This window comes from Trachypithecus francoisi, unplaced genomic scaffold, assembly GCF_009764315.1.
Source record: "Trachypithecus francoisi isolate TF-2019V2 unplaced genomic scaffold, Tfra_2.0 Lachesis_group8, whole genome shotgun sequence".
In the NCBI taxonomy this organism is placed as follows: Eukaryota; Metazoa; Chordata; class Mammalia; order Primates; family Cercopithecidae; genus Trachypithecus; species Trachypithecus francoisi.
Window position 1 is genome coordinate 11,363,087 of NW_022681473.1, and position 17,735 is coordinate 11,380,821.

The following is a 17,735-nucleotide window of genomic DNA, read 5'->3' on the forward strand; positions in this document are numbered from 1 at the left end:
GGGAAATCATGTGGGGGCAGGGAGATCATGTGGGGGCAGGGAGAGAGGTCTGACCTCTTGTTTATAGGGATCAGAGAAGCCTAGCTTCCTGGGACTCTGCTGAGCCCCTTGGAAGGGAAAAAAGAAAGTCCTGCTAAGGAAATGGCTCTGGTGCAGGACCTGTGTCAGTTCTGGCCTCTAAATGACCCCCTTTCCCCACTCTTCCTCCTCCTCCAGGTTCCCTGCTAGCCCAGTTCTTCTCCTGTGTATCTTGCTGGGATCTTCGTGGCTCACTGCTGTCCCTGCGGGAGGGTCAGGCACTGCCTGTGGCAGGGACCCTGCCCTCTAATCTCTGGGAGGGTCTGCGCCTTGGCCCCATGAATCTCCAGGACCCTTTTGACCTGAGTCACAATGTCGCAGCCAATGTGACCAGCCGGGTGGCTGGGCGCCTACAGAACTGCTGCCGAGCGGCAGCCAATTACTGCCGAAGCCTCCAGTACCAGCGCCGTTCCTCCCGGGGTCGGGACTGGGGGCTGCTCCCTCTTCTGCAGCCCAGCTCCCCCAGCTCCCTACTCTCTGCTACTCCAATCCCTTTACCCCTTGCACCCTTCACCCAGCTCACTCCTGCCCTGGTGCAGGTATTCAGGGAAGCACTGGGGTGCCATATAGAACAGGGAACCAAGAGGCCGCGGTCAGAAGGAGGTGGAACTGGGGAATCCTCTCAGGAAGGGACGAGCAAAAGACTGAAACTAGATGGACTGAAAAAGAGCTGTGAGGAGGGGAGAGAGGAGCAGCAGGGATGTGCAGGGGACGGGGTAGAAGAGATGGTTATAGAGGTTGGAGAGATGGTGCAGGACTGGGCCATGCAGGGCCCTGGGCAGCCAGGGGAGCTGCCCCTGACAACTGGAAAGCATGGAGCCCCTGGAGAAGAGGGGCAGCCCAGCCATGCGGCCCTGGCAGAGCGGGGGCCCAAGGGACATGAGGCAGCCCAAGAAGGGAACCAGGGTGAGGCAGGGAAGGGGGCATCCCTGCCCTCCTCAGTGAGCTGGCGCTGTGCCTTGTGGCACCGAGTGTGGCAGGGGCGGCGGCGAGCCCGTAGACGCTTGCAGCAGCAAACCAAGGCAGGAGCTGGAGGTGGTGCTGGCACAGGAGCAGGGTGGCTGGCAACTGAGGCTCAGGTCACCCAGGAGCTGAGAGGACTGAGTGGTGGCGAAGAGAGGCCAGAAACTGAGCCCCTGCTGAGCTTTGTGGCGTCTGTCTCCCCGGCTGACCGAATGCTCACTGTGACCCCGCTCCAGGATCGCCAAGGCCTGTTCCCTGATCTCCATCATTTCTTACAGGTTTTCCTCCCTCAAGCACTTAGACATCTCAAGTGAAGACATGGCCCCTAAAGGGCAATAAAGCTGCTAGTTTATTAATACAGAGTCTCCCGTTTCCTTTCATTTCCATCTGGTCATAATGCTTCGCCTCCCCCAGAACTTCATGAAGCTGCTCTCGTCTGACCCCGAACATGGGTCTCCCTGCTGCTCTCCACCCCAGCAGCCTCTCCTTCCTACAGTTCGCACAGCTTGCGGGGAGTGCGGAGGCAGCACCGCGCGTGGCACCTGGCACCCGCGCAGAGTTCCTGAATGGCAGAGCGGTGGGTGGCTGAACAGTACTGAGAAGAGCCAGGTTTGCCTCCACATTCTTCCTGCCGCCTCAGATTAATGGGGACAAGGATCGAGATTTGCGTTCAGGGTTCTTCATTCTCTCCTTTAAACGAGGAGAGTTCATCCCGTTCTTAAACTGGGTAAAAGACTTCAAACCTGAACATGAGTCAAAAGCCATGAACATCAGAAGCGATGATGTCAGGTCTTCCAGCGTCAGCCCCTCCAGGGGCCGAGTCCGGAGGAGGTGGGAGGGACAGGGCGCGTTCTCCCTCATGTCCCTGCCCTGCTTCGGGCCGGAGGGCCGGTGCCCTTGCAATAACAGCACCCGGGAGCTGTAAGGGGTTAGATGTGAGCAAATGTCACTTTGGCAGGTGGGTTCAGACCGGGGCCCCTGTTAGACACTCATCCGTTTCTGGAGGAAAAGCAGAGCAGGAACTAAAGGGTATATAGCACACACACTGTCACCTCCGCGCAGCAGTCGTTCCTCGCTCCCATGAGTTTCACAGAATCATGTGAGGGGCTTGGCAGAACCTATCATCAAGTCACTTGTCCCTGGGCGGGCCACAGGGGGACGCCCCCAGCAGCCTGGCCGCGCGGGCCAGCAGTAGCGCCACGTAGCCGAGAACCCGCGGCTTTTCCAGCGGGTTCTCACAGCTTCCCCGCCCTCCACGCTGTCTACCTCCACGTCTAGACTCCGATTGGCCCGCTGCACCTGAGGGGCGGGCCGGTCAAGATCTCCAATGCGCAGGCGCGAGCTTTTTCCGCGCTGGCCAGCAGGCCCCACCCACCCCGTTCATTTTCCAATTCAGCGCCATTGGATACCGAACTGTCGTACGTATGTCTTCTGTGTCGTCCTCGCTTTCCGGCTGCTGTTTCTCCACGGCTCTCCCCTTTCCCCCTCCTTTCTCTCCTGGGCGGCTTACTTTGCGGCAGCGCGGAGAACCCCACCCCCTTTCTTTGCGGAATCACCATGGCGGCTGGGGTAAGTTTGCCGGCACTGGTGGTTCGGGTCATCCTATCCACCGCCATCCTTTGCCCGAGTGGGGCCAGTTGGCGCCAGAGGAGTTCTGAGGCTGAATGGGGAACTGATTCTGGGTCTACAGACCGTACTGCTGGAGAGCAAGGTTCCTACGGCCTGGAGGGGAACTGAGGCTGGGGCTCTCGGAGGCCAGAGGTGGAAGGGTCTGGGGAAGAGGAGAAAAGGGATGCAGAATCTGGGCCGTCCGAAGCCTGAAAAAGGGGTTCGGCTCTATTGCCGCCTTGAGGCGTGGTATCTGGGCAGGTTGACGAACTTCTGTGACCGTTTTGTGGAGTAACAGCGGGGACAGGGTGAAGAGGAGGGTCTTTGTGGGCAGGTCCGGCTGGCACGGTTAAAGGTAGTCTCTCAGGGAGGTTTGGGAGCGAGAGGATTCTCCGGACAGTGAAGTCAGACCAATTGGAGTCCGCTGGCCAGCTTAATAGAGAAGGCAACGCCGGGGAACTTGCTGCGGGACAGGACCGGAGGGATGGTTTGCGCGACACGGAAAGAAAGGCTTTTGAGGGAGAGGAGTTGATTTAAGAAGACGGCATGCCATCCCCTATCTCTGGCCACTCTGAGGGGAACTAGAAATCTCTCGATCGTTGTGCGTGCCTTAGAGACAGGATGATGCTTTTGAAGCGGTGAGCAGCTGAGCAGTAGAGTAGGCAGGCGCTCGGAACCATCAATGAATGAAACGAAGGCTCTGTGAAGGGAAGGGAGTATGTTTGTAAGCAGATGGAGTCTGATGGAGCTAGAAGTTCTGGATTTCTTGGAGATAGATTTGAGGGAAAGAGCATGCTTCTAGAGGTGTCCTTAGGGAAGGTCACATCTGTCAACAAGCTTTATTTAGCAGTTGGTGTGTAGTTCTGTTCTTGGTATTTCGGAGGATTCTGATTACATATGACAAGTGTTAAAGGACTTGGTTCACCAGAGGAAGTAAAAGGGTGAGTTGAACACATTGGGATTATTCAGGCAAGTCATCCTGGGGAATGGCATTTAGGACTGGGACCCCAATACTCTTACTAATTTTGTTCCTCTCTTTCTCCCATAGACCCTGTATACATATCCTGAAAACTGGAGGGCCTTCAAGGCTCTCATCGCTGCTCAGTACAGCGGGGCTCAGGTCCGCGTGCTCTCCGCACCACCCCACTTCCATTTTGGCCAAACCAACCGCACCCCTGAATTTCTCCGCAAATTTCCTGCCGGCAAGGTGAGTTGGGAGATGGGGAGCGTCCTTCGGTTCTGAGAAACGAAGGCCTGGGATTCTATCACTCTGGAGATGGCCCCCATCTCTAAAAGAGAGCTTCCCATGTTATTTTCTTCAATATTTCAGTGATTTTATTTTGAGATAAATGTAGATTCACATGTAGTTGTAAAAAAAAAAAAAAAAGTACAGAGTTATTCTGTGACTTTATAAAATTCACGAGTTTACTTTGTGGGAAAGAGAATGAGTTTTGACTAAGCATTTTCAGTGCAAATATATCAGATTATCTGTTATGGGCAGGATTCTTACCCCAAGGGGTTTACAGAGATAGGTGAAAAAACGTGCTAAGAATGGAGGAGATGAAGTGCTATGTGGATCTGGGTCACACACTAATACTTGCACTGATACATTGATACAGGAGTTGCTTTTGGTCTTCTGCTTGTTTGATCCAGAGATTTCATACAAATATCCTGTACTATTCAAATCTATTGTGCTTCCTAGTTAACATTGTGAATTCAGATTGCAAAGGATGCCAAGTTCTTGAAGTATTTATTTATGGTTCTTGAGTATCAGATAGTATCGAGAGTTTGGATAGTGAGGATCGTCAGTTTTATATAAGTATTTTTATCCAAAGCAGTTTGGCTTCTGGTATTGGTTAGGGAGAAATTTTGTGTATTTTACCTTTTCACTGCTTTGTCCCCAGGTTCCGGCATTTGAGGGTGACGATGGATTCTGTGTGTTTGAGAGCAACGCCATTGCCTACTATGGTAATTTGCAGGGGTATATGGGAATGGGAGAATTTGGAGGTGAGGGTGTAGGAGAGGGTGTGAGCGGGGATGCATATGAAGGAATTCTTCAGGACCTGGACTGGTGTTGGCATTCCCCCAGAGTTCTGACCTTTGTGTTCTGCCTCTGCAGTGAGCAACGAGGAGCTGCGGGGAAGTACTCCAGAGGCGGCAGCCCAGGTGGTGCAGTGGGTGAGCTTTGCTGATTCCGATATAGTGCCCCCAGCCAGTACCTGGGTATTCCCCACCTTGGGCATCATGCACCACAATAAACAGGTGAGCCTTGGAACTTTGGGAGAAGCCAGGGGCAGGGGTGGCATTAGCTCCTGGGTGTTGGGAGAAAGAAATAAAATAGGTTGAAAAAAAGGTGCCAAGGATATATAGGCAATGAGAAGACATAATCTCTGGGTACAAGTTTGAAGTAGTGGGCAGTTGATGGAGGAAGTGTCTGTCATGAGTGGTCAGAAGAGGGATTGCTGCTGTGAAGAGATTATACCAGATGGTAAAGGGGGTGGCTGGAGCCCCTTTATGTATAAAGCTCCTTTATGATACATTTAGAGTGATCCTAGGATCTGCCTCCGTTGAAAGAGGGTGAGGTTGAGCTCGGACTCCTAGGTGAAATAGCCTCCTTAGTTCTATTAGTTGGGGAGGTGAGGGAAAGGGGTTGGTACCCACTGATGCGTTTTATCATGTTGAATCACTAGGCCACTGAGAATGCAAAGGAGGAAGTGAGACGAATTCTGGGGCTGCTGGATGCTCACTTGAAGACGAGGACTTTTCTGGTGGGCGAACGAGTGACATTGGCTGACATCACAGTTGTCTGCACCCTGTTGTGGCTCTATAAGCAGGTGAAATTTATGGAGAATCCATTTGGCAGGGGGTAGATGGGGATTAGAAGCAAAGTGACAAGGTATATCTAGGTTACCCTGCATTCTGCTGAGGGCTTGGAAAACAGCTAGAGCTGGGTGCAGTGGCTCACACCTGTAATCTGAACACGCTGGGAGGCCAAGGTAGGCAGATCACCTGAGGTCAGGAGTTGGAGACCAGCCTGGCCAACATGGTGAAACCCCGTCTCTACTAAAAATGCAAAAATTAGCCGGGTGTGGTGGCGCACACCTATACTTCCAGCTACTTGGGATGCTGAGGCACGAGAATCACTTGAGCCTGGGAGGCGGAGGTTGCAGTGAGCAGAGATCGCCCCACTGCACTCCAGTCTGGGCAACAGAGTAAGACTCCGTCTCAAAACAAACAAACAGAAAACAGCCAGGAATCCCAGGACTGAATACCATCACTTGATTTCCCTTCTCTCAAGAAGTTGGGTAATGTCTTGCCTTTAGTTCCTGTTTGGCAGCTAAGATGTTTAGTTTGTTGCCATATTTCTTGGGAAGATTGGTTATTCTTAGTTGTGAAGACAGAGGTGATGATGGTAGCTTCAGCATTAAGATCTTTTTGGAGGCAGGCCAGGCACTGTGTCTAACACCTATAATCCCAGCACTTTGGGAGGCCTAGGCAGGTGGATCACTTGAGGTCAGGAGTTTGAGACCATCCTGGCCAGCATGGCGAAACCCCCGTCTTAAAAATACGAAAATTAGCCAGGCGTGGTGGTAGACGCCTGTAATCCCAGCTACTTGGCAGGCTGAGGCAGGAGAATCACTTGAACCTATGAGGTGGAGGTAGCAGTGAGCCAAGATCAAGCCACTGCACTCCAGCCTGGGGGACAAGAGCGAGACTCCATCGCAAAAAAAAAAAAAAAAAAAAAAAGGCTCTTTTGGAGACAAGTACAGGTTCAAGCCTTGGCTTCATTGTTTACCGATGTAGGTAAGGGGTTATATGCGGATGAATTGCTTTAGTCCCCGTTTTTTACTTTTCGCATTCTGTAAAATCAAGGTGGTAATAATCGCTGTCAAGGTTATTGGGTCAAAAAAGAATGACAAGTCACTGGTTTCCCAATAAAAGCTCTTGGACTCGTGCTGGTCCAGAATAGTAATGTGATCATAGCAAAGAGAAAAACACTTGCTGCATGCCAGACCCTGTGCCAGGGGCCTCATGGGGATCATCTTAGTGAGTCTAATAAGTGGTAGAGTAGAATTTGAACCCAAGTACTGTGGAACCAGCACTCTGATTGCAATGTTCTGTTTCCATGACAAGATTTTTTTCCTCTTCTGATCTTTGCAAACTAAAAAATAACAACAGTTCTACTGGAAGCTGTTTATTCTTATTTTTCTTTGACCATGGCCGATACACCAGACACTAACTTTAATTTGAAGGACTATCCATTATTCCTTTTTTTCCTTTTTTTTTTTTTTTTGACAGAGTCTTGCTCTGTCACCCAGGCTGGAGTGCAGTGGCACGATCTTGGCTCACTAGAACCTCCACCTCCCAGGTTCAAGCAATTCTTCTGCCTCAGCCTCCCAAGTAGCTGGGATTACAGGCATGTGCCACCAAACCCGGCTAATTTTGTGGTTTTGCCATGTTGGTCAGGCTGGTCTCGAACTCCAGACGTGAGGTGATCCACCCACCTCAGCCTCCCAAATTGCTGAGATTACAGGCATGAGCCACCGCGCCCAGCCAGGACTGTCCATTCTAAATCGGTTTGAATGTTCTGTTTGAATGTTCTTTACTTTTTGAAGTTTGATGGGGGTGTGTGTGTATAGTATGGCCAATGTAGATAGTAAATATCTATAGTGTTTAGATTTTATTTGGCCAAATAAGTAGTTGATACCCCTCTGTGGGTCTCAACCTTTTTTTTTTTTTTTTTGAGTTTTATGGAAGTGAATTTTTTTAATTTTTTTTTTGTGACGAAGTCTCGCTCTTGTCCCCCAGGCTGGAGTGTGATGGCGCGATCTCGGCTCACTGCAACCTCCGCCTCCCGAGTTCAAGCGATTCTCCTACCTCAGCCTCCCGAGTAGCTGGGATTACAGGCATGTGCCACCATGCCCGGCTAATTTTTATACTTCTAGTGGAGGCGGGGTTTCACCGTGTTGGCCAGGCTGGCCTCGAACTCCTGACCTCAGGTGATCCGCCCGCCTTGGCCTCCCAAAGTGCTGGGATTACAGGTGTGAGCCACCGCACCTGGCCGACATTGAAATTTAAAAGATTGGAAACAGTAGCTCTGAAATAGTTTTGTAAAGGAGCAAGACAATTATTGTTCCTACCCCTAGATGGAGGATGGACCCAAGCGTCCATCTATTAAACTGTACTGCACTGAACAAAAAGATTAGAAAAAGAAATGGAGGCCGGGTGTGGTGGCTCACACCTGTAATCCCAGCACTTCAGGAGGCCAGGGTGGGAGGATTGCTTGAGCGTACGAGTTCAAGATCAGTCTGGGCAACATAGTGAGACCCCATCTCTATTCCATCTCTATTATATATATATATATATTTTTTTTTTTTTTTTGAGACAAAGTCTCACTCTGTCACCCAGGTTGGAGTGCAGTGGCGTGATCTTGGTTCACTGCAACGTTCTCCTCCCGGGTTCAAGTGAGTCTCCTGCCTCAGCCTCTGGAGTAACTGGGACTACAGGCATATGCCACCATGCCTGGCTAATTTTTTGTTTTGTTTTGTTTTTTGAGACGGAGTCTCGCTTTGTCATCCTGGCTGGAGTGCAGTGGCACGATCTCTACTCACTGCAAGCTCTGCCTCCCAGGTTCACACCATTCTCCTGCCTCAACCTCCCGAGTAGCTGGGACTACAGGTGCCCGCCACCACGCCCGGCTAATGTTTTTTATTTTTAGTAGAGACGGGGTTTCACCGTGTTAGCCAGGGTAGTCTCAATCTTCTGACCTCATGATCCGCCTGCCTTAGCCTCCCAAAGTGCTGGGATTACAGGCATGAACCACTGTGTCCAGCCTCTTAAAGCGCTTGTAAAAATTAATTTACTTGAGTCGGGCATGGTGGCTTACACCTGTAATCTCAGCACTTTGGGAGGCCGAGGCGGGTGGATCACTTGAGGTCAGAGTTCGAGAACAGCCTGGCCAACGGGGATACCACATCTCTACTAAAAATACAAAAATTAATTGGGCATCGTGGTGGGCACCTGTAGTCCCAGCTACTGAGGAGGCTGAGGCACAAGAATCACTTGAACCCAGGAGGCGGAGGCTGCAGTGAGCTGAGATCATGCCATTGCACTCCAGCCTGGGCGACAGAGCGAGACTCTGTCTCAAAAAAAAAAACTAAAAAAATGAAGAAATGGGAAGTAATCCAGGGAAGGATGATACTGTATGAAGCTATCATCTATAGGGTTTGAAAAGAAGGTGGGCAATGGGACTTAGGTAGAGCAAGGGCTCTTGCTGTGGGCAGGGCCTTACCACTGACTTTGTTTCCACCCTTACACCCTGGCAGGTCCTAGAGCCTTCTTTCCGCCAGGCCTTTCCCAATACCAACCGCTGGTTCCTCACCTGCATTAATCAGCCCCAGTTCCGGGCTGTCTTGGGGGAAGTGAAGCTGTGTGAGAAGATGGCCCAGTTTGATGGTGAGTCTGAGGAGATCAGGAGGCATATGGCCAGGATCAGGGTCTGGTTTGCTCTGCATCAACCCCTTGATTTCCTGTCTTGCTTTTGGGTTATAGGGACCTGCAGAATGTAGGGTGTCCATGTAGTAATTAATACTATGTGCAATTTGTTTCATACACACTCATACCCTGACTAATTTGTATTAGTGTGTAGAGTTGCGATATAAAGTATTTGTTGCTAAGGGTGTGTTCTTGCTGGAGGACATACAGTGAACTGATGGGCAGTCTGGAGCCTAGGTTCCTTACTTGTCCCATTCGTCAGTTTCCTCTGTTACTCTGCTTGCCCTGCGTGGTTTTGGAGGGGTGTGGAAAGAGGCAGAACATTCATTCACTTTCCTCCCTTCCTCTGCACCAGCTAAAAAGTTTGCAGAGACCCAGCCTAAAAAAGATACACCACGGAAAGAGAAGGGTTCACGGGAAGAGAAGCAGAAGCCCCAGGCTGAGCGGAAGGAGGAGAAAAAGGCAGCTGCCCCTGCTCCTGAGGAGGAGATGGATGAATGTGAGCAGGCGCTGGCTGCTGAGCCCAAGGCCAAGGACCCCTTCGCTCACTTGCCCAAGAGGTAAGGATATGGGAGGGTGGAGGGTGTGGGACCAGAGAAGGCCTGTTTTCACCTTTATGTGTCCCCCTTCACAAACAGCTAGAGCTAGAATTTTAGGTTCATATGAAGTTAAAGGTGTATTTTAGTTGCAAATAAAGCAGCTTTCTAGGCTGATCATCAGGAATTGGGCAAATTTTGATTGTGGAGAGCAAGTTCCAAATACAGCCAGTACTGGGGAAGATTGAACTCCTATTCCAACAAAGACAGGAACAGATTTTCATATAGTGGTAAACTGGTTTTGAGCAAGCTCATTTGACCATTTGAGAGCTCTGAGAGCAAATACAAGGAGAGGGGTGGGGAAGAAGAAAGTGCAGAGAGCCTTGGGTGGCGCTGCACGGCTGGCTGTGCCGAGGTAGTGGATGCCAGAGCGGGGTCCTTTGAATTGTTTTGTTTTCTGTTTTGCTGAATCAGACTGCACAAAAATTGTTCACTAAGAAAAAGGATGAAGATCATAGCTAAGTAGTGGATGTCTAGTTCATTGTTCCACAACTGGGAGCAGTTAAGTCCCCAAGTAGAAGAAAGTAGGTGTCCTCTGTATCCTTTTTTCAGTGAAAGGCAGGGGTTCTTGGAAAAAATAATATAATAAAAGCAAGATTTTTGGCATGAAACAAGTAGGACACTGAGTGCTTGCCCAGTTCTCTGGGATGGAGTCTTTCCTCCATCACTGCTCCAAGTCATTTTTTTTTTCTTTTTTTTTTTTTTTTTTGAGACGGAGTCTTGCTCTGCTGCCCAGGCTGGAGTGCAGTGGCCGGATCTCAGCTCACTGCAAGCTCCGCCTCCCGGGTTCACGCCATTCTCCTGCCTCAGCCTCCTGAGTAGCTGGGACTACAGGCGACCACCACCTCACCCAGCTAATTTTTTGTGTTTTTTAGTAGAGACGGGGTTTCACCGTGTTAGCCAGGATGGTCTCAATCTCCTGACCTCGTGATCCGCCCGTCTCGGCCTCCCAAAGTGCTGGGATTACAGGCTTGAGCCACCGCACCCGGCGCTCCAAGTCATTTTATTGAGAGTTCAAGCAGTATGAGAAATCTATATTCTGTGGTCACTTTACTTTGGAACTCCTCTTTCTCTGCATTTTTTGCTCCCTCTCACTCCAAAGCCATTCATCTTTTCACTACTTGGTCTGTTAGGGTTTACATTTGACCTTCTCCCATTTTGTAATGACTTTGATGCAGGGTGAACCAGCCTAAAGGAACATCCACTGGTAGGGACACAATAGCTGTGCATAGAGTTGTGAATTACAAGCATTGCACTAATGGACAGGAGCGACTTGGGGTGTAGCTGAAAGTTCTTACTCATGAGTACTTTGTACAAGACCAGGAAGACTCCATCCAGATGCAGGCGCTCTTTAAAGATGTATTTTTTGAACTAGTGATTTGCCTTGAATTTAGCACAGATGCAGGTCAAGAGTGAGCAGGATTTTTGGTGTGTGTAAATAGGTCATGATAACTAACCCAAATTACATACTGTGTTGTAACTCAGACGTTGTTAATTATTAGCTGGAGATTTTCACATATAGTAGGTCAGTACTCCGGGCAGGAAATAAATGAGGCAGTAGTAAATTTAAAATCTTTAATAAACTTTACATTTTCTTAACATGCTTTTGGAAATGTTTATTAATGTATATTTGTTGGGTTACCATGATGTCCTATAGGGCTACCAGAAATGCTTTCCCCAAGGTTTTTGTTGTTGTTGTTGTTTGTTTGTTTGTTTGTTTTATTGAACAGGGTTTTACTTAGTCCAGTCTGGAGTGCAGTAGCATGATCACGGCTCACTGCAGTCTTGACCTCCTGGATTCAAGCGATCCTCCCACCTCAGCCTCTGGAGTAGCTGGGGACAAAGGCACACACCACCACACCCAGCTAATTTTTTATTATTTGTAGAGACTAGGTCTCACTATGTTGCCCAGGCTGGTCACAAACTCCTGGGCTCAAGCGATCCGTGGCCTCTCAAAGTGCTGGAATTACAGGTGCGAGCCACTGTACCTGGCTTTTTTTTTTTTTTTTTTTGAGACGGAGTCTCACTCTGTCACCCAGGCTGGAGTGAAGTGGTGCAATCTCAGCTCACTGCAACCTTCACCTCCCCAGTTCAAGCGATTCTCCTGCCTCAGCCTCCCAAGTAGCTGGGACTACAAGCATGTGCCACTACACCCGGCTAATTTTTTGTATTTTTAGTAGAGACGGAGTTTCACCATGCTGGGCAGGCTGGTCTCGAACTCCTGACCTCGTGATCCGCCCACCTCCACCTCCCAAAGTGCTGGGATTACAGATTTGAGCCACTGCCCCCAGCCTTTGTTTTGTTTTCTGAGACATAGTCTCACTCTGATGCCCAGGCTGAAGTGCAGTGGTGTGATCTCTGCTCACTGCAGTCTCTGCCTTCCGGGTTGAAGCAGTTCTCCTGCCTGAGCCTCCCGAGTAGCTGGGATTACAGGTGCGCGCCACCATGCCTGGCTAATTTTAGAGACAGGGTTTCACTATGTTGGTCAGGCTGATCTCGAACTGACCTCAGGCAATCCGCCTGCCTTGGCCTCCCAAAGTGCTGGGATTACAGGCGTGAGCCACCGCCTCTGGCTCCGCCAGCATTTTTAGTGTCATAAAAGTGATGTCCTAAAAGACCAAGCTATCAATGTCCAGGTTTTAATTCTAGTTCTTTTAAGACCCAGCTAGGTCAAGCGCGGTGGCTCACACTGCTTGGCAGACTGAGGTGAGAGGGTTACTTGGGCCCAGGAAGTTGAGGTTGCAGTGAGCCATGATCCTGCCCCTGCACTTGGGTGACTGAGCAAGACCCTGTCTCAAAACAAATAACAAAGCTTGAACAGCTCAGGAAGGTGTGAAAAAATTCCTAGCCCCACTTTTGGTGTGGTCGAGGTTTTAAGACTCATCAGATGAGGTCTGTTATGCATTTGGAAAGGAACCTGGGACCTAGGGTTAAAGGACAGATCCTCTGCTTTGCTACAATGTAAACTTGGACCAGTCATTCTACTTGGTCTCGTGTGTAAAGAGAGGGGAGGGTCAGGGTAACAGTTCATAACTCATGGGTTATAAGGATTGAGTGAAATTGATACTCGTGGCAATATTTATGCTATGAACAGTAGAACCAACTAAACATTCAGTTTAATATTCAGTGTTTAGTAGATTTATGGCACAATCCTGCATTAGAAGATTATTTGGCCATTAAAATGTTTGCAAAGAATTCTGTTTTTGAGGTAGGGTCTTGCTGTGTAGCTTAGTCTGGTCTCCAACTCCTGATCTCAGGTGGTCCTTCTACCTCAGCCTTCTGAGTAGCTGGGACTGCTAGTGCAAAAAATTGTTCTGTTTTTTTGACAGGGTCTTGCTCTGTCTCCCAGGCTGGAGTGCAGTGGTGTGATCTTGGCTCACTGCAACCTCTGCCTCCTGGACTCAAGCAATTCTCTTGCCTCAGCCTTCTGAGTAGCTGGAATAACAGGCATGAGCCACAGTGCCCAGCTCCTAGCTAATTTTAAAATTTTTTGTAGAGACAGGATGGAAGAATTCTTAACAGTATGGATAGCATGTCACAGTAACAACAAAGTATAAGCACAAAACTGCATGTGTCATGGCTACATCTTTGGAAAATCAAAGGCTATAGGAAAATACATAAAAAGATTATCCTGTTCGTTGGCATTATAGGTGATTTTCTTCAGTCAGTGTGTGTGTATATATATACACACACACACACACACACACACATATATATGTACACACACACACACACATATAGAGAGAGAGAGATGGAGTCTTGCTCTATTGCCAGGCTGGAGTGCAGTGGTGCAATCTCAGCTCACTGCAACCTCCATCTCCTGGGTTAAAGCAAGCCTCCTGCCCCAGCCTCCTGAGTAGCTGGGACTACAGGCGCATGCCACCAATTTTTTATTTTATTTTATTTTATTTATTTATTTTTAGTAAAGATGGGTTTTCACCATGTTGGCTAGGATGGTCTTGATCTCTTGACCTCATGATCTGCCCGCCTCGGCCTCCCAAAGTGTCGGGATTACAGATGTGAGCCACCATGCCTGGCCTTTTTTTTTTCTTTTTTTGCCCCCAGACAGGACTCTTCCTCTACTGCCCAGGCTAGAGTGCAGTGGCATGATCTCTGCTCACTGCACCCTCCGCCTCCAGGGTTCAAGCAATTCACCTGTCTCAGCCTGCCATCATGCCCAGCTAATTTTTGTATTTTTAGTAGAAACGGGGTTTCACCTTGTTGGTCAGGCTGGTCTCGAACTCCGGATGGGAGATGATCCACCCGCCTCGGCCTCCCAAAGTGCTGGGATTACAGGCGTGAGCCACCACGTCCGGCCAGTGTATATATGTTTATAATTGGAAAGAAGGAAAGCAGATCTCCAACCATGGAGGCAGTGACCTCTGCTATATTGATGCTGGCATTCTTGGCTCAGTAGGCCAGATTGCTTTTAAGATAACCTGAACCTAAGGGCTTTCCAGCATCAGAAAACCTTGGAAAAGACTAAAGCTTGTTTATAGGCAGAGAGGGACTAAAGGACATGGGTGTAAGATTTGGGGTGGAGGCCCTTTGAGAATGTTCATTGCTTACATTCCTGTTACAGCTTGTGTAACCTGAAGAGGCCTGTATGGTGGGGGGAAGAAACTTGGATGAGTCAGTGACTGAGTGTGGTTCATGGAAAACAGCCTGGAGGGCCTGAACAGGGAGAAAGAAGTCCTCACTCTGTCACTACCTGGGGGCAGCAGTTGTCCATGCCCTTCCTGGGGCACAGCTCATGAGCCCCTCTTTGAGTTCACCCTCCACATGCCTTGCATACTTATGCAGAGGAGTGTCCTAGGCCCCTGTTCAAACCCCTTGAGCTCTCTTCCCTCATAAGGTCATACACATCTGCCAGCGCAGTGACCATTTCCTTTATATTAGTAAAGCTGAAATGAAAGCACCCTTCACTTCTCTTAGCCTGGCAACCCTCCTCCTTATTGACCCCCGTGCTTTCTTCCTCTTAGTACCTTTGTGTTGGATGAATTTAAGCGCAAGTACTCCAACGAGGACACACTCTCTGTGGCACTGCCATATTTCTGGGAACACTTTGATAAGGACGGCTGGTCCCTGTGGTACTCAGAGTATCGCTTCCCTGAAGAACTCACTCAGACCTTCATGAGCTGCAATCTCATCACGGGTAAGAGAGCGGGTCTGAGACGAGGAAGGAGAACAAGGTGTAGCAAGTGCTGTGATTCCAAAGGCTGAATGTTCTCGCTTGCCCCTTCAGGAATGTTCCAGCGACTGGACAAGCTGAGGAAGAATGCCTTCGCCAGTGTCATCCTCTTTGGAACCAACAATAGCAGCTCCATTTCTGGAGTCTGGGTCTTCCGAGGCCAGGAGCTTGCCTTTCCGGTGAGGAAGGTGGAGGAGAGGAGTCTCTTTAGGGTGGGGCAGGGATATAGGAAGCACTGTGTTTTATTTCTGAGCTGATGGACGTTGAGGAGGGTTCAGGAATGCTTATAGAAAGGAGCAGTTCATGTTCACAGTAGACCTGGGGTCCGATGACATGTGTTTGAGCTGGAAGTAACACAGGTGTGGGGTGGTGTCTCATAACCTGACCACATGCTGGCTTTTTATCCCCAGCTGAGTCCAGATTGGCAGGTGGACTACGAGTCATACACTTGGCGGAAACTGGATCCTGGCAGCGAGGAGACCCAGACGCTGGTTCGAGAGTACTTTTCCTGGGAGGGGGCCTTCCAGCATGTGGGCAAAGCCTTCAATCAGGGCAAGATCTTCAAGTGAACATCTCTTGCCAGCGCCTAGCTGCCTGCACCTGCCCTTCAGGGAGATGCGGGTCATTAAAGGAAACTGAACATTGAACCTTTCCTGTCCTGCCTCCTTTGTGAGTGGTGGCGTCTTCAAGGGGAGTAAATATGTTGAAGCAGGGTACTTTCTGTGTTTGCAGTACCTCGATACGCAGGAGAGAAGACTTCAGAAGAACAGAAATAGAGGCCTGTGTTCACTTGTGATTTTAATTACCCTGCCTCCTACGGTGATGACTGTCTTCTAGCTGGGAAAGAGCGGAAGCAGTTGGGGCGGATAGTGACATGGGGCTTTGTGACTACCTAATTCTTAGGGGTCAGATTCCAGGCCTTTCCCAGTGAAGGGAGAGAATAGCTGCTAATAACAGGAGCTAACGTGTATAATTCAGAGTGCAAAGAAACTTTCCATTATTTCCTATAACCGTCCTGTGAGTAGGTAGCTGACGATATGCAAGGCTTGTAGTTTCTTTTGCTTTGTGTTTTTAAGACAAGGTCTGGCCCTGTTGCCGAGGCTGGAGTGCGGTGGTGCAGTCTCAGCTCAACCTCTGTCTCCCAGGCTCAAGCCATCCTCCCACCTTAGCCTCCTGAGTAGCTGGGACTATAGGTGTGCACCACCACGCCCGGCTAATTTTCTTTTTCTTTTTTTTCTTCTTTTTTTTGTAGAGATGGGGTTTTGCCATATTGCCCAGGCTGGTCTCAAACTCTTGAGCTCTAGCGGTCGTCCTGCCTTGGTCTCCCAAAGTGTTGGGATGATAGGCATGCATCACCATGCCTGCCCTAGGGCTGTAGTTCAGATGCCTCAAACCTGCAGGACAAGGCACAGACTACTCAGAACAGGCACTGGCCTGGCCCGCCCGTTGGCCCTTTCCCGGCTGCGTTGTCAGTCTGGTGGGGTCCCTGATTTCTAACGGGAAGCATAGGGGTTTAGAGATTTCACTAACTTGCCTGTGATCACACGTTGTAAGTGTTAGAGGCAGAGTTTTGAGCCCAGTGGGTGTCACTTTTTTTTTTTAACTTTAAAATTTTTTTGGTAAAACTGGGTCAGGAAAATGTTTTAAATTTTTTTTATTAGAGAGCAGGGGTTCTTGCTATGTTGCCTAGGCCGGAGTACAGTGGCTGGCTGTACACAGGCTCAGTCGTGCTATAGTTTTGAAGTCCTGGTCTCAAGTGATCCTCCCTCCTCAGCCCCGTTAGTAAGTGGTATTATAAGCGTATGCCATCACGCCTCACTTGGGTGTCACTTTTTTTTTTTTTTTTTTGAGACGGGGTCTCGCTCTGTCGCCCAAGCTGGAAATGGAGTGTAGTGGCCGGATCTCAGCTCACTGCAAGCTCCGCCTCCCGGGTTTACGCCATTCTCCTGCCTCAGCCTCCCGAGTAGCTGGGACTACAGGCGCCCGCCAACTCGCCCGGCTAGTTTTTTGTATTTTTTAGTAGAGACGGGGTTTCACCGTGTTAGCCAGGATGGTCTTGATCTCCTGACCTCGCGATCCACCCGTCTCGGCCTCCCAAAGTGCTGGAATTACAGGCTTGAGCCACCGCGCCCGGCCCACATTTTTTTTTTTTTTTTGAGACAGTCACTCTTGTTGCCCAGGCTGGAGTTCAGTGGCATGGTCTCGGCTCACCGCAACCTCCACCTCCTGAGTCCCGCTTCAAGCAGGTCTGCCTCAGCCTCCTGAGTAGCTGGGATTACAGGCACACGCCACCCTGCCCAGCTAATTTTTGTATTTTTGGTAGAGACAGGGTTTCACCATGTTGGCCAGGCTGGTCTTGAACTCCTGACCTCGTGATTCGCCCTCCTTGGCCTCCCAAAGTGCTGGGATTACAGGCTGAGCCACCGCGCCTGGCGAGTGTCACTCTTGAAGCCTGTGTCCACGCCCTGCTGCCTCCTAGAAGGTAGAGTGGTTGTAATTGTCAGCTAATATCCTGCTCAGGCCAAAGGTTACCCTTTTTTGCCCTTTGAGCTTAATTTTTATTATATCCTTTTCAGATTTTCCTGCTCTTCTGTCTTTTCTGAAGATCATTGAAGATCTCCCTGTCAATGTAACAGCTTGGGTGAAATTGGAAACCTCTAGATTGAGTCACGTTTTGAGGCATATGCAGAAACGGGTGACTGCCTTTGGTCCCCAGCTTATGGTTTTGTGTGTGGCTTTTTATGCTGTTTCTTAGTCCAGGCACAGAAGAGGGCTCTTGGCTTGGATGGGGAAACCAAGTACAT

At 49.6% G+C, this 17,735-nt stretch overlaps 2 protein-coding genes and 1 long non-coding RNA gene across 3 annotated transcripts in view; 2 read left to right on the plus strand and 1 right to left on the minus strand.

The window, feature by feature from the left end:
* Positions 1–1,399, plus strand: part of TUT1 (terminal uridylyl transferase 1, U6 snRNA-specific) — an 18,935-nt gene extending 17,536 nt beyond the window's left edge. The window contains exon 9 of the mRNA XM_033206726.1: positions 217–1,399. Coding sequence (XP_033062617.1) covers positions 217–1,355 — 1,139 coding nt within the window. The 3' untranslated portion in view covers positions 1,356–1,399. The remainder of the gene's footprint in view (positions 1–216) is intronic.
* LOC117081107 lies at positions 1,353–2,184 on the minus strand. Its single transcript, XR_004436091.1, has 2 exons — positions 2,084–2,184; positions 1,353–1,960 (listed from the first exon to the last, which is right to left on the minus strand). It is a non-coding gene; the product is annotated as an uncharacterized LOC117081107 (long non-coding RNA).
* EEF1G (eukaryotic translation elongation factor 1 gamma) lies at positions 2,123–15,578 on the plus strand. The gene is made up of 10 exons (XM_033206734.1): positions 2,123–2,610; positions 3,698–3,856; positions 4,554–4,617; positions 4,769–4,911; positions 5,340–5,483; positions 8,976–9,105; positions 9,500–9,704; positions 14,723–14,895; positions 14,986–15,110; positions 15,342–15,578. The coding sequence occupies exons 1-10, from the start codon at positions 2,599–2,601 to the stop codon at positions 15,498–15,500; spliced, it is 1,314 nt and encodes a 437-aa protein (XP_033062625.1). The 5' UTR covers positions 2,123–2,598; the 3' UTR covers positions 15,501–15,578.
* Positions 15,579–17,735: the final 2,157 nt, after the last annotated feature.

Coding starts and splice junctions, on each gene's coding strand:
- EEF1G (XM_033206734.1), top strand. Junction 4,618..4,768: donor CAACGCCATTGCCTACTATG/GTAATTTGCAGG, acceptor CTGCCTCTGCAG/TGAGCAACGAGGAGCTGCGG. Junction 15,111..15,341: donor GCCAGGAGCTTGCCTTTCCG/GTGAGGAAGGTG, acceptor TTTTATCCCCAG/CTGAGTCCAGATTGGCAGGT.